The sequence below is a fragment of the Xenopus laevis genome, chromosome 1L (assembly GCF_017654675.1).
Source record: "Xenopus laevis strain J_2021 chromosome 1L, Xenopus_laevis_v10.1, whole genome shotgun sequence".
Lineage (NCBI taxonomy): Eukaryota > Metazoa > Chordata > Amphibia > Anura > Pipidae > Xenopus > Xenopus laevis.
The window spans coordinates 38,051,744-38,067,418 of record NC_054371.1 but is presented as its reverse complement, the minus strand read 5'-3'; the positions used below and the strand labels follow the sequence as shown (position 1 = coordinate 38,067,418).

Sequence of the window (15,675 nt, the reverse complement as noted above, 5' to 3'; positions counted from 1 at the left end):
GGCAACTAATCTCTCCAAACTGCAATCAGAAGTGGGATGGCAATCAGTGCGCTTCGTTTTCTGAAGTCGCTCAAAGTTGCCTCACGAGGAAACTTCCCGTGACTTTGGAAAACAAAGCGATCAGAGTGACATCCCGCCGGCGATTTAGACTGTACCAGGCAGTTCGGGTGATTAGTTGCCCCGAAGAAGAGGCGATTTATCGCTGGGCGACTAAATGTCCCCAAATCTGAGCATGTGTCTCTGTTCTAAATGGTTCAAGGAACCTCTGCCATTGACTTCTACATGCCCCCGACAGGTTTTAGCTGGAGTATTTTTGGATTCAAGCTATTTCCAGCTTCAGGCATTATAAAACTCAAAAAAGGTTTTTTTTATCCTGAAAATTCGAGTATATAATGAAAACTACCCTTAAAAAATCCAATTTTTCGGGGGGAAATAAAACAACTCAACCTTTGATAAATAACCCCCTTAATGTGATTTTAATATATAGTGAGGGTGAAGCTAGCTTACTTGGCTGCAAGGATTAAGTAAATACACTTAAGACAATGTCATACATGTCCCAGCTATTCGAACATACAGTATACATGCAGAACAAGCTGGAACATGTGCACAGGTACTTATAATTGCCTACTTCTGGAGAGATCTGGGGCACAATAGGAGAATTTTCAGCACCATTCATGTGCCCTTTAATAAGCAAAGACTTTCCAGGTTTGTTAGTGCAGACTATCCCCACCCCACCATCTGTTATTATTTTTGCAATTGTACTGACATTTCCTCAACTAAGTGACTCTTAAAATAGAAATACATTAAGTGGCAAGTTATATAAGAACAGGGATATATCAGTAGCAAGGCCGCACACACACACACAGTACATTAGGCAGCTAATCACAGCACAAAGACCTCCAGGCTGGGTATACAAGCTTTTGTGTTGCAGCAAGAACTATTCACCCCATAGTCACGTGCAACCGCCGTCTCTCTATTAGAACCACAAAACTCAAATACCCAGGAAATTTCCATCCCAAATAATCTTTAGCATGGCAAAGTGAAACTCACAGGCCTATGGATTTAATTTAACTCCCAGAATTAACAGACCTCTCGTTTTTCGAGGGACAGTTCCGATTTTGACAGCTCAACCCTCCGTCCCGGATTGTTACTGAAATGTCCCCACTTTCTCTTTGATCTCCTGCACTGAACAGCCAGAAAAAGATACAAAGTTTCTAACTTAATTGACTTTTGGCATAGAGCCCAGAATATGTGGCAGGTGCACTTGGATATGTTGTAACAATTTAAGATAAGCAATTGTAACAATTTAAGCAGGTCTCTTGGGGAAACTAACTTGCAACTTAAATGGCAATTCACCTTCACTAGCAAAACTGTAAGAACACATAAAAACCACAGAAATATGTTCCAACCTTTTTATCCCTCTTTCTATGTCCAAAATGTTGGGAGGTATGGTTCTACTTATGTAAGTGGATAGGAAAGCTACTGAATACAGGACCAGCTGCCCAGCCTCAATAAATCCAAGTGCTAGTGTAGTCAGTGGGAAGCACGGTATGTGGCACGTGAATGCATTTATTATTTTCAATGACCATCAAGCACACTTGCCATACTACCCCCAGTGACTAATGTTAAGCAGTTCATCGCCATTCCCTAGGTTTTGTCCCCATCTCACTGACCTATGAATTTTTCACCATAAACTCATTCTGGGCCACAATTAGATAAGCTGTTGTTCAAATGATCTATTCTATGTACTGGGAATGTCTAACAGTATTGAAAAACGTATCATTTATCTGCATTTTTTATTTAAGGCCGGGCACTCCTGTGGATACAGACCCATATGGGAGACAGGGAACAGTTAACTCCTGCATTGTCATTGCAGTGAAAAGCACAAAAAAACGGCAGGGTAGGGGCCCTAAACCATTTGCTAGAGCAGAGTATCTGCAAATAGTGGGTTAAACTTGGCTTTTCCATGAATGATCAAGCTCCCCACAGTACTTGCAAATCAAAATAAAAAGTTGCAGAACCAAGACAAACAAACGTACTACATTAACATTGCCCCGGGCTGCCTTGCGAGGTTCCACCTACACACTTATTCACACTCATTAGCAGAGAAAACAGGCTTTGAGCCAATTGTTTAGGTTGGGAATTACAGCAACACATAATATCCCAGTACCTATCACCACATCAAATAGCTACCATTCCCACAAGCCACCCATATCGTTAGCCAGCCTCGTTCTGCCTCCAAGTGCCAGTAACTGATTGTGGTTCCATGCCCCAGGCATAGTAATAACCAATACAAGGATATATAACTAGCTTCTATAATACTTTTGTACAGTAACACCTATGCCCAAATTCAAAACATTGCCTATATATGCTGTCCAGACTAGATTTGGAATCACACAATCTGGTCTATTTATGGGATTAAAAAGGTCCCACAAAGCCAACTGCACAAGTGTTATTGGGGACGAGAACAGTACCTACAATGCTTAGCAGGTCCAGGTCCATATTAAGTTTCAAATTAGGCCATGGCATACAGAAGCTCAAACAGCCCCAATAAATATTGACTGTCTGTGGCAGATCCTCAGGCACTTGTCATTCTGCACTTGGAGCAAATTCATACTTGACCCTACAGCCAAGTACCACTGTGCAAAACCGACCCCCTTCACATACCACTTACTGTAGCACCTGCTGCATGCAGAAATATAGGGATGAAGCACAGCAGGTATTTGGTGCAATCCAAAACCCTAATACAGGAGATACCAAACACATAACTCCCTGTATGTACAATATTCTTCATATTTAGATCTATCTATGAGTACAGGTATGGGATCAGTTATCTGGTAATCCCGCTATCCAGAAAAATCCAAATTAAGGGAAGGCCATCCCCCATTAACTCAATTTTAATTAATTAATTTTTTTATTTTTTAACATATTCCCCTTTTCTCTGTAATAATAGAGCAGTACATTGTACGTGATCCCAATTGAGATATAACTAAACCTCACTGGAGACAAAACAATCCTATGGGGTTTATGTTTAAATTATTTTTTTTAGCAGACAAGGTAGAGAGATCCAAGTTATGGAAATACCCCTAATCTGGAAATCTCTCTTCGGGGTAACAGGTCCCATACCGATATTAGAAAGTAAGCCTGAGAATTCTCTTATACTGTAAATATATACATTTATAGCAGAGAAACAGGGACCAGAAGAAGAACGACTGTCAGCATAAATCACTGCAAGAAAATTTCCCAGAATGCTCAGCTGTACCCCCTATGGCTACCTCTGCATGGCACGTGCCTCAGCTGACATTATCCATCACATATGACTGACTTTAACATGTTATCTTCCTGACTGTCAGGAGTATCCATTTCTTCATTTGCCCATACCAACAGCTGCAAAAACAGAGATTAATGAAAAAAGTGACAAGGGATGCTTAACTACTGAAAAATGAGGGGGAAAAAAACCTGTTTATAAAACATATGAACTGACAATATTGAACTATATGGGTTTCATAACTGTAGTCCAACAGGGAGAGAGATGCAAATTACCACTCCTTTTTCTCATCTATATTTAATATGATTAATCTATACATCTATATATGAGCAGCGAATTTTCCCAAGGCAAATTTTTGCGGCAGTTTTGAAAAAACATTTGCCGTTGGGGAAATCCGGAAGTTTGCCGTGAATCCACACCTGCCGAATAAATTTGTCCATCACTAATTGCCACCTTTCTGGATCCCTTGCAGAACCTAGGGCTTTATTAATGAACAGTACAGGGAGTCTTTGAACTTTCCACTTAAATATTGCTGAGGAAAGACAAGCTTAAAAATCATGACAAGTAGTACGGAGTAAAGTAGCAGCGTGGCACTTAAACTTGACTTTTTTCAGAATTTTAAATGACAGTCTTGTCTGCTGCTTTCGAAGATTATATTTCTTGTTAATCATGACCCTTTTATTTACTTCCCTTAATCAAACAGTAGCACTGTAATCATGTTATTATAGAGCAGCCATCCTCATACAAACCTTAAGGACTATTAAAGTGCATGGCTGATGAAGCAGTATATTTTTGCTTGTGCCCTGCAGCAAGAATACGTTGGTGAGAAAGTGCAAGGGACTAAAGCAAGCTAGCGAGAATCCTAAAACAAGGAGGAAAGCCGATTAAGTCAACTTTAGGGAAAATCCATTCAGATTAAATATTTTTGGGTAAAAAGGTTTACCTGCTTGCATGCATTTCGAGGACTACCTGCAAAATGTAACTAAACAGCATGCACTATTCAAATAAGCGTAAAATTCATGCGTTTTAAATTGCCAGAAAATGGAAACCGACTGTTTTGACCTCCTTGTCAGTGAGAGAGTGTAACCAGCACCACACCAGGAAGCCCCCGGGGGATCAAACCCAGGCATTGTTTCAGGCCCAGGCACTGGAACTGAGCAGTATATGAGGTGGTTCTAAAATTAGAGTTCAGAATGGACTTCTGACTTTCCCAGACGCACCCACCGCTTGATGTCACAAATGAGATTATTTCCTAACAACAGCTGTTTCCAGAATAACCTCATTGCAGTCAGCGGGTTAACAGGAAAAACAGCACATACACCCCCGAGTGACAGGCACAGAGGGACGAAATGAATAGCTACAGAATATACATTACATACACTGAAAATATATATATATATTTTACCATTCTCCTATTAGCAGAGCTCTTTTGAGAAGATAAATAAAAGCGGGTGGGTATATATATATATATATATATATATATATATATATATATATATATATATATATATATATATATATATATATATATATATATATATATATATATATATATATATATATATATATATCCACCCGCTTTTATTTATCTTCTCAAAAGAGCTCTGCTAATAGGAGAATGGTAAAATCATGGAAAGTTAATACTACTTCAAATATCCACATAACCTAAATGAAAGTATAAGGCCACTGGCCAGTAGGTTTCCCAACATCAAACACACATACTCATATTTTGGAAATTTTTACCATAACTACCACCTGGAGCATTGCAGTGCTCACCCTATCCACATTACTGTGTGCTGGGTAATCCTAGGGTGGCAAATAACACCAACAAGTGGATATACATTCATCATTCCTGCATATGTATTATAGTTGAAGACTCAGAGCATGAAGCTGGTTAACAGAACACTAAAAAGAACATTGCTGATATTTGTAGAGCACAATAAGTCATCTCATGTTAATGATAGAGTCTTCTGGTGGAGTCTATATACTATGTTTGCAAAATGTTGATTCCAGTGTTGGACAGGCCCACCAGGATACCAGGAAAACTCTGGGTGGGCCCAGATGTCAGTGGGCCCTTGTGCTGCTAAACTTTTGGCCTATTTCATGGCCATTCCCTATTTCTATAAGAACAAAGAGGCTAAATAGATGGAATAATTGATTATAGTATAAAGAGAGCAGACCGGGAGAATAGAGGTTGATTGAGGAGATGAAGAATATTAGTACTGAGAGTGGGCCCCTGGTCTAAGGTTTTATGGTGGGCCCCTGGTCCAAGGTTTTTGGGTGGGCCCCTGGAGTCCCAGTCCGACACTGGTTGATTCTGAAACCAAGAAAAGTGTCAAGCATAACAAAGAAAGTCAAAGAGCACAGTAAACAACACAGTAGTCAGGGTCAGAATGACTAGGCCAAAGGGACACAGGAAAATAATCAGTGGGCCCCGTCGTCCCAGCTGCCCCCCCCCACCCAGGAACTGTGGGAGCTGCGTTCTCCCCACCACCCCAGATCGTGACGAAAAAATAAGGGCAAAGGTATGTGTTGTGTGCACATAGATTGTGAACAATGGGGGCTTGGAGTATGGAGGACATAGCAAATGGTGGGGGGGGGGGGCGCCTGAGGTGGCAGCCCCAGTGGGAATTGCACGCCCCAGTCTGACACAGTCAATGGTGCATTAGTTCGCACTACGAGTCCGTTACAGACAGGGCACTGCAAGTTTATATATTTTACTCATACTCAACTGGGTTCTCCTGTTTTCTCAAACAATCCAAAACCTGATCAAACTGACCATAGTGTGTGAATGTAATAGCGACCTTAGATTGTAAACTGCACTGGGGCAGGGACTGATGTGATGTTCATGTATGAAAAGCGCTGCTGAATATGTCAGGTCTATACAAATAAAGTATGATAATAATAATGACTGCTATCATTCCACACACATATGCTCTTTTGAATAAAGTGCGATTTTTAGATTGCTGGAATTTAATCGCTAGTGCAGACAGGCACCAGACAAGTAAGTCAATCTTTTTTAATGCAGGGATTTGCAGATTCTTAATGCCACAGATGAGAAGCTCACATTAGTTCAGCTGCACTATAAGCTCAGTGACCAATAAGGAAGTTTGGAGTTCACATATAGGGGCCTATTTATTTATACATAGGGGCTTATTTATCATGCTTTGTAAAATTATGCCAGAAAAATGGTATAAAAGCTATGGAAAATAAAATGGAAAATGTATCATTTTACACTGCCCAATAAGTAGATTTGTTATTTTACATCACTGCAGATCTCACAAAAGCCAATAAAGGCAATTGGAAAAATTCAAGTGGCAAGTAAGTTCTGGGGCAGAATATACATGATAGATGAACTCCATAGTTTCACAAAGCATTTTCAAGCTTCTGTTTATGCCACATTGTTGCACAGTTGTATGTGAACGCTGAAAATCAGTACATAGCTTGATAAGGACATTTTTTACACTGTGATGCCTGGTAATGTGTGGGATATTTGGTCATAATTGTTTACAAAATAGCCCCCTTCAATGGTATCAGCTTCTGTGCAATAAAATATGGATGGTTTCTAAGGCCAATCACATAATATGGCTCAGTGAATAACTAATATACAGGAGCAGAACAGACACTTCCTGCTTTAGCCGCTTCCTGCAACTGTCACCTCTGACAGGAAGTTCCATTAACTTGCAGACAAGGATGCCTCTAACAATCTTTGAGATTCTTATCTCAAGATCAACCACTGGTGGCTATGCCCTAGACATCAGAGCTAGCACTGATAACGTTTCACACCTGTCTCTTCTAGGCACAAATACCATGGAAACTGGCACTTAGCATTAGAGAACTGAACTGATGTACTGGTAGAACCATTGCCAACACGTTCTGATACAAGTCAATAACTAATTAAAATTGAACATACATTTTTTGTGAAACAGCAAAAAAACAGTATGACATTTTCTATTCACTGAGCAATTTTTTGCATTCTTCCCATCCCCTGATAAGAATATCTATCAACAACAAAATTGAACTGGTATATCACCACGTTATAATGAATGTTTTAGATCAGAGACTAAGCATGTCGCTGAAGCTACTTAAAGGGGTTGTACAACTTTGAATGAACTTTTAGTATAATCTAGTTTGCAATTTCAGCAATCTGGTCGCTAGGGTCCAAATTACCCTAACAACCATGCATTGATATGAATAAGGGACTGGGATATGAATAGGAGAGGACTCTGAATAGAAAGAAGAGTAATAAAAAGTAGCATCAACTCTCAAGTGTATAACCTTAAAGAGCATTTGTGTTTAGATGGGATCAGTGACCCCTATTTGAAAACTGAAAAGAAAGCAAATAATTTAAAAACTATAAAAAAAAAAAAAAAAAAGTTACTTAGAATTAGTCAGTCATTCTACAACATAATTAAAGTTAACTTAAATGTGAACCATCCCTGTAATTCCCAGCAACCCCACTAGCTCTGTTTGTCAAGGAATGGTAGGATGGGACTTCTGTTTTGTTAGTGCTGGAAGCAAACTGTTGCTAGATCATTTCAAAAGTAAGGAGGGGGTGTACAACAGCACCTGTTGGGCTACAGGTTGCCAAGTGTGTTCAGGAAAGTGAAAGAATGAATATATTTTAATAAATATACTTTTTTTGCAGAATTGCAGTGACCAAAAGTAAATGAATTATGGCCCCATTGTTATTCTATATCCACAAGGTAGATTTAGTCAAAGAGAAACACACACACACTCTGTAAGGCGATCCAGCATGAATAATGCAGTGCATCTGAATAGGGAAACCCAGAATGAGCGCTTTGCTTGTTTCACAGTTTGTCAACATGCACAAAAAGTACCATTTCTATTTCTAATTTGGTAAGTCAGCCACCAATTTGAAAAGTATAGAGTTTTACTGCTTGGCTTGGGCATGTCTAATGTGCTATAGGCTGTGGAATGGCGAGCGAGAGGAGAACAATGCTTCCATTCTATTAAACAAAAACGAGATACGATACGTTTAGATTCCATCCCTTGACCCACAAAGGGAGTCCTATTAACATTCCCCTAAGGGCTGCCCTTAATGCACTACATTTACCTAAACAGATACATTTTTAAAAAAAATAAATAAAGCCTGTTTAGTAATAGTGCCCACTGAATTAACAGTACTGCCCATGACCTCTACATTGGTCAGTGTGAACATTAGGGTGGCAGGCCATACTGAGTGAACCCTTCCAACTGGTTAACAATGGACTCCTGGCAGAAACAGAACAATTCCAACAGTATCTACTTCTGCTAGTCACACTGCTCACTACAAGGCAGGTTCTACCTGCATACAGTCAAGCATCTAAATAGAAACTTACAATAAAATGTTGATGTTTAAACTACAGCATTGATATATATATATATATATAAGCTTGTCGCTCCTCTATGTATATTTTTATCCCTTATAGAAACCAAAAAAATATTGTTAATTCTTCAGATCTAGACTAGTATTTGGAAAGGGGGCAGACCCCACGTTACCACCACCTTCTTTCCTGGTTCCACTGAAAATGAATGGCCCATGTCGGCTTTCTCAGCAATACTGTATACGTTTCCATACGGAAAAGGTTTCAGGGCCTCCTTTTGCATTAGCTATGGTTTGGATGCTATCCAGGTGGACCACAAGCTTTTGGCCTTCCTCCCAGTAAGCGTATTGCCGAGCATCTTTTGCTGGGCATTTCAGGAAGGATTTTTTAGGAGGTTATAGTTGCTCTTTATTTTTCTTACCAGATTTCAAAAACCATGGTTATTCTGGTTTTAAATAGGGCAACAATTATTACTGGTGAGACTTATTAGATATATTAAAAGAATAAGGACTTTCTGAAGCTCAATACAAATATTACTATAATGCAGTGGGCACAACATATTAGTTTGTGAAGATCTATAAACTAGAATTAATTAAATCATTGGAGAATATTTTTAGCTTCTCTCTTACGCCATGATTTGGGGAGATTCACCGACTACATATAGTACCAAAGAAAGGGGGGTGGAATGAGAACTTTATGCACATGGATTGAGACCGAATACAGAAGGATTTGTAGACTAAAAAGAGATTAAATGAAGGTTATCAGTAAGATCATCATTCCCAAAGTTGACCTTTTACAGACATTCAGTAAACAGAATGAACATCTTCAAGTGGAGTTTGTATGAACTTGGTTTATGTTGGCTTGGCTGAATTTTCTTTAGCTTTCTGACATAAGTGATGCTTATTTTGGAGGCACTCAACTTGGTGACAGAGGATGGTTTCAAAGGGCTCAGTGTATGCAATTGCATGACTACTTGAAGGTTTTCGAATGCCGGTAGTTCTTAGCACTGACTGGAAAAGTAAAAAAAAAAAAAAAAAAACAAACTCCAAAGGGGGCAAGTAAAACAGAAAAAGATACTAAGGTGTGAGCTACTGTAACACAATTGAGAAGGGCAGAGTGAGAATACCAAAAAGAAAAAAAAACCCACGAGGGTTACAGTATTTGAAGGTGTGGGAATAATTCAGAGGCAGTTAAAGAAGTGAAATAATTTTTATAAGACGTGTGACGCACAGAAGTTTATTAGATTATGGTTGTAACTTTGCTGCTTAGAAAGATCTGCGTGTTTGAGGTCACCAAATCAGAAAAGTTATGCCCAAACTGGCCACACATATCCTGGGCCCCTTGTCCAAATGTTTGTTTTATAATATGTGCTGATAACGATAATAAGGCAACTTGACTTGGAGGGGTCTGTTTTGGCAATTTTACCAAAAACTGCATGGCCACCTTAATACTGGATAAAAATTATATTAACGGGTACGAAGTATAACAGCTAGAGAGCCTTGTATGTTTACCCTAACTGGTAGCAAATCCTAGCTATGGAGATAAAGAAATATTACAACTTAAACGGGAGGAGCAAAACATCATATCTAAAGTGGGGTGAAATGCGGCCTTCCCATGTTGCCTACTAAATGAATGGGCCTTTCCTCTCCTGATGTATGTTTAAGTCTCTTATTCAAATCAATGCATGGTTGCTAGGGTAATCTGAACCCTAGCAATCAGATAGCTTGAAATGCAAATTGAAGAGCTGTAGAATAAAAAGCTAAATAACTCAAAAACCTTAAATGATAAAAAATGAAAACCAATTGCAAATTGTCTCAGAATATCACGCTCTACACCATACTAAAACTTATTTCAAAGATGAACAACCCCTTTAAAGGGAAGGAGCAAAACAATACATCTAAAGTGGGGTGAAATGCAGTCTTGCCATGTTGCCTACAAAATGAATGGGCCTTTCCTCTTCTGATGTATCTTAAAGTACAAAAAAAGCAGATAGCCAAGGAAAAACTTAGTTAACACCTGCAGTAACACTTTACCCAGCATAGGGCAGCCAAGAAATGAATTTGCTTTGGCGTTCTTCTTATCACTTCTAATGGAACACTGGTAATCCCACAAGTATGGTTTAAGCTTTGCCGTAATAGCCTTTTAATTCACCACAAGGATGTTCTGTTAAGATGACACTTGATATAAAGATACAACTTGTATTTCATAACCAATTCTCCTTTAATGGTAAAGTCCAGGGGTTTCTATAAACACCTGCTCTACTTCTATCACTCTGTAGATTGGCACTTGTTTAGTGCTGCTATGAGCTGAAGGAAAGGGCTAAGTATAACTGGGTCACACGGGATGGGATTCTCATTATTGAGCAACAATTGAGATTCTGGTACTGGATATGAAACAGAATACAGTTGCTTATTGTTTGATCAAGAAAATTAACTCAAAAATCTAAATATTTGAAGTTCTTATATACTGGGTTAAGAAGTGAGAGTTCATTTAAAATGGGAAGTAACAGGAAAATATACTTATGAGCTTTTTAGATAGGAGTGGGCTCAGCCCACAACATCTGAATATAGCTGCATTAAGGCCTCAGTTAAACAAGTGGTTTTAAACAAACTATAGTCAGACCATCTCTCACATAGAAAGTGTAATCCATTTGCATTTATCATCATATATTTCAAGTATGAATTTCTATATCACTCCATTCTGCATGACCCCTTCAGTTATGGGTCCCATGGGACCAGTGATACCACAATGAACTGAGATTCTATGTTTGTGTCTAGGTCACACAATTCTGTTACAGAAATGGAAGCTTTAGAGCAAGGTCACATGTGGCGTTTTTACGTCGCGTTTTTAAAAACGTGTGGCCAGGCGTAAATATGCCAATTGAACCACACACGTATGATAATATTCGCTTTTCAGCCTGTAGTTTTCTTTTCCCAGGATGCATTTCTGTTTATTTCTCGTTCCCCACAATTCCACTCCGAAGAATTTTAGAAAAATTTTGTTAAAAAAAAAAAAAAAAATTAAAAAAAGTGGACAAGTGGAAAATAATTTACATGCAGAATACAGCCGTACTGCTCGTCAATACGCAACATAATTACATCACCAGCGCACAATGCCTTAAATACGTATATGTGAAATCCATCTCGCGAGAGTTTGGCCGCCATGTTGAAAATACGCAGCATATGACAGCTAAGTTTATTTCCAAACCTGTAGATCCTATGAGTTCAATAACATGGCATTTCCTTGCCGTCTCTGCTAAAAAAACCGGAAATACTGGGGTCTTGTGGTCGATGTAGGCTCGCAACCGCTCCATGGGAGTGGAGATTATAGTGTGATTGCATTGTGACCTTGCCCTTATGCTCTCAAATGTTTTCTTCCAGTTCAGATCTAACTGATCAGTGGTTAATTCACAACCTTTCTGACTTTTCTTGCACCCTGACTGAGGGTGCAAGAGGAAGTTGCAGCTCTCCATAACTTAGATCTGATCCAACCAGTTGCACACGCAGTGTAAGCAGTACCATACAGAAAAGTGATTAGTGATTCTTAAAAAAAGATTTAATACCCACTCCCTAATTGGTAGCAGCATCTCACTTGTGTAAGTATCACAAACTACATGCAGTGCTTAGTTCCCCCCTTAGTACCTGCTGTTAAACTGCCAAAGGAATTGTAGTTACTAGAAAGTCACAGACTATTTTTTTCCCCAAAATTATTATATTTAAAAACAAAATCTAAATTGCGGACTACAAAAGCTATGGATGAACTTCATGTACAGCAATGGGGCTCTAGCTCTAAAAGAGGCAAGATCGATACTATCTGCATTCTGTTAGCCGCACCACAAAAGGAACAATTCAACCCCATTCACTGGCTTGTATCTGGAACTGCCACACAGTAGCAAATGTCATGGAAAGTCCTGCAGGCTCTTTGGAGTCCTAGTTAACAACAGGCGCTGTAATCAATCACACAATAATACTTTGCTTGGGTCCGGCTGGAGAGAGAAATAAAAAAAAACCTATTCCCAGAGAGGGTTTAACACTTTAAATGCTGCCACTGTTAAAGGAAGCCAACGGAACATCAATATCTCACCACCAAATAATTCAGGCCAAAAAAATAAATTAAAAATCCCACATGTTGTATCCCCAGCCAGGAAATGTGTATGTGCTCCCTTGCCTTCACCAGTCTGCAATCCTAAATGGGGATGAATAGAGCTCTGTGTTCCTATACTCCGACAGCAATGGGGCTACCCACAGCAGGTATTCAGTGCCCCTCAGCACATTCATTTGCAAGGGGAAGAAGAAGAAGGCAGCCCTTGTGCATTCCTATTTCTAATGCTAAGATCGGGCAAGCGCTGCCAAGTTGACTTGTGGATTCTGCCATGTCATGTTGGCTCTCAGTACAAACCTGCTCAGGTACTGCACTAAGGAATGTGGCACAAAAAAAACACACACCTGAATGGATAAGTCTTATTAAGAGAACACAGGGCAGTAGTGATGCATTTAAGTCTATGGGCGACACATTTTTGTGTTACAATTTTTTTCTCCCACTGCAGTCTATGGGCGTCCTTTTCATGGTGAAACATGGTGAAAAATTCCGCTCATCACTACCGGGCAGTAAAGACTAATGGACTGTGCTCAGTGATAAAGCCAATATGTGTAACAGATATGTTTTGTAACAAAATGACTCTCTGTATTCATTGCATGTAACATTTACATCCATATTGAAGCAGAGGTTAGGTATAGGCAAAGCTATGAGGCCCCTTGTGTGTCTGGCTTTTATACATAAGGCATAAATAGGGTTATGTAATAAAAGGCACTAAGTTTGCCCATGGGCAGTTACCCGTAGCAACCAATCAGCAGGTAGCATTTACTAGTCACCTGTTTAAATGCAAGAATTGTATTGGTTGTCATAGGTTACTGCTCCTGGGCAAACTTAGTGCCTTATATTACATATGGGGGAAAGTGCCCAAAGGACGTACACACAAGGCTTCTGCTTAGGAAAAAAGTGTGGCCTGTAGGTATGAAATACTGGGAAATCAGACACAGAGAATAAAAATATGCTAATCAGCACCAAAATAAGGAAGCATAACCATTTAGTACATAAGCCCCCCCCCCCACTGTTTTCTTCTTTTAGCACCAAAACAACGGTGTCAAGGGATTTAAATGTGGAACACTGTTCAGAGCCACAAGCCAGCAACTGTAGCCAGTTTGAGTCCTGGATGGCTGCTATGGTCAGTTCACTGAGGCAACTTAACACTTATCAGTATTGCCCAACCTGCAGACTTTCAGATGTTGCGGAGGTGCAACTCCCAGTACTGCCAAAAGCCTGAAGGCTGTCGGGATTACTGGCATTTGTGTTACAACAGCAGCTAAAAGGCTGTCGGTCAACAGTTTGCACCTACTGGGAACAAACAAAGTGCAGTAAAACTAACAGAGGTGCAAAAGTGTGGCGGTTTTCCAGCTAAATTGGGCTACTAATTTAAAGCCTATGCTGTTTTGAAAGTACAAACTAGCCAAGGTATGGTTTTGGGCTACTTTTTTGGTTTGTTTTTTGGAAACCAGCCAAAGTTTTTTTCTTGCCCTAATGTGCCAAGCCTGTGTCTCCCAATGCATGTTGGGTAATGTAGTTTTTGTTTACCAATTTGCCAAGTTGAATGTAAGACTTCAATGGGAAGTCTTTCAATGCATTCAATGGGACTGACTTGTGTAGAAGTCAGGAGTTACCAGATTTTCAGCTCTGTGCCCCAGCCTCCCGTCAATCTTAAGCATTCTCGCATTTTCCTTTGACTTTCATCAATTTCAGCAGAAATTAGCTTTCCACCAAAATGTCTAGAGATGGACCAGTTTTACCAGTATTTATTGAAATTGTTTATGTATTAGGGCCTTATGATTTGTCCCATTTTGCTGCTTAAAAATTTTGTGAAACAGTGAAAACTTGAAAAAGGCACATTTACACATATATTCATTAATTTTTTAGACTTTTTTTCACTGCATCTATTGTGCCATTTGTGGGCTACTTTTGAAGTGCCTCTTGGCTAGTTTTGGGCTGGTTATTGGGCTGAATTAGACCTGGCAGCCCTGGTGTGGAAGTGCAGACAGTCATAGGTGCGAGTAACATGCATGGAGCAAAGGAGCGATTGGTTGCTATGGAGCAGAGCGCTTATGCGCGTTCACACGTCTGTTGCTGAATGCTGTCAGTTGCAGGCAGCGCTGTGTCTCCAGTGAGTACACATGGTGCTGTTTGTGTGTCTATATATATTATATATATACCCAAATGTTCCTCCGCCAGCCCCCCAATCCAGAATAGAAAACAAAGGGGAGCAGCAGCAGCGTATCCCTACCTCAATCCACTTCTGAGCCTCCATGCAAGCCGTGTCTGGGGGAGACTCCTGCGGCTGGGGGATCTCTTCCCCTTGGAGTGCGGCGTTGCTGGCCATTGGCAGGGAGGGAGGGAGCGGCTGTGAGTGCGGCAGGGAAGATGCCCGGGTAGCGGCTTGTGTCTGTGTGGCGCGTCCGCAGCACCAAGCGAGTGAGTGTCCCCTTGTCTGTGCGCAACGTGATCTGAGCCGCACTGGCTAAAAATAATCAGCAGCCTTCAGCCCATGCAAATCCCAGAGCCTCCTCCTCCTGCTGGAGCAGCCAGGCAGTAATCACATGCCTCATTATGTGCGAGTCCAGAGACAGGCAGGGCTGCAGCCCACAGAGGGAGGAACAATTAACAGTCACGGCACAGGCCGCTCAGGAGCAGCAGCCTCCCCACAACAAAAACAACTGCAGCAGCCAGGGAAGCTATTCCTGAAACACCGGCCTGTGGGATAGATTTACGGTGTGACAGCAGCACCAGTAGCAGGGTTTATGGGGGGCAGGCGGAGTGATACGGATGTGTGACAGGGAAGACCGGATCATCAGTAAAGAGAAACACCTGTTCCCTGTCAGTAATAATGTCACCTGTGAGGGATGGGGTTACAGTTTTTGTCTGGTCCCACGTTAGATCATACACAGTAACACAGGTAGCAGGTGTATCACAATATTGTTTGTCACAGCTTCTTATAGTCCAGGTGTAATGTTGTGCTAATGAGTAACATTC

General features: G+C 40.4%; 1 protein-coding gene across 5 annotated transcripts in view; it reads right to left on the bottom strand.

Annotated features, from left to right (window-relative positions):
- Positions 1-15,431, bottom strand: part of limch1.L (LIM and calponin homology domains 1 L homeolog) — a 162,927-nt gene extending 147,496 nt beyond the window's left edge. For 4 of the 5 annotated variants that reach the window (XM_018250355.2, XM_018250366.2, XM_018250359.2 and 1 more), the window contains exon 1: positions 14,930-15,431. In XM_018250355.2, the coding sequence (XP_018105844.1) occupies positions 14,930-15,025 (96 nt within the window). In that variant the 5' untranslated portion in view covers positions 15,026-15,431. 5 annotated transcript variants of the gene reach the window in all.
- Between the last annotated feature and the right edge of the window lie 244 nt (positions 15,432-15,675).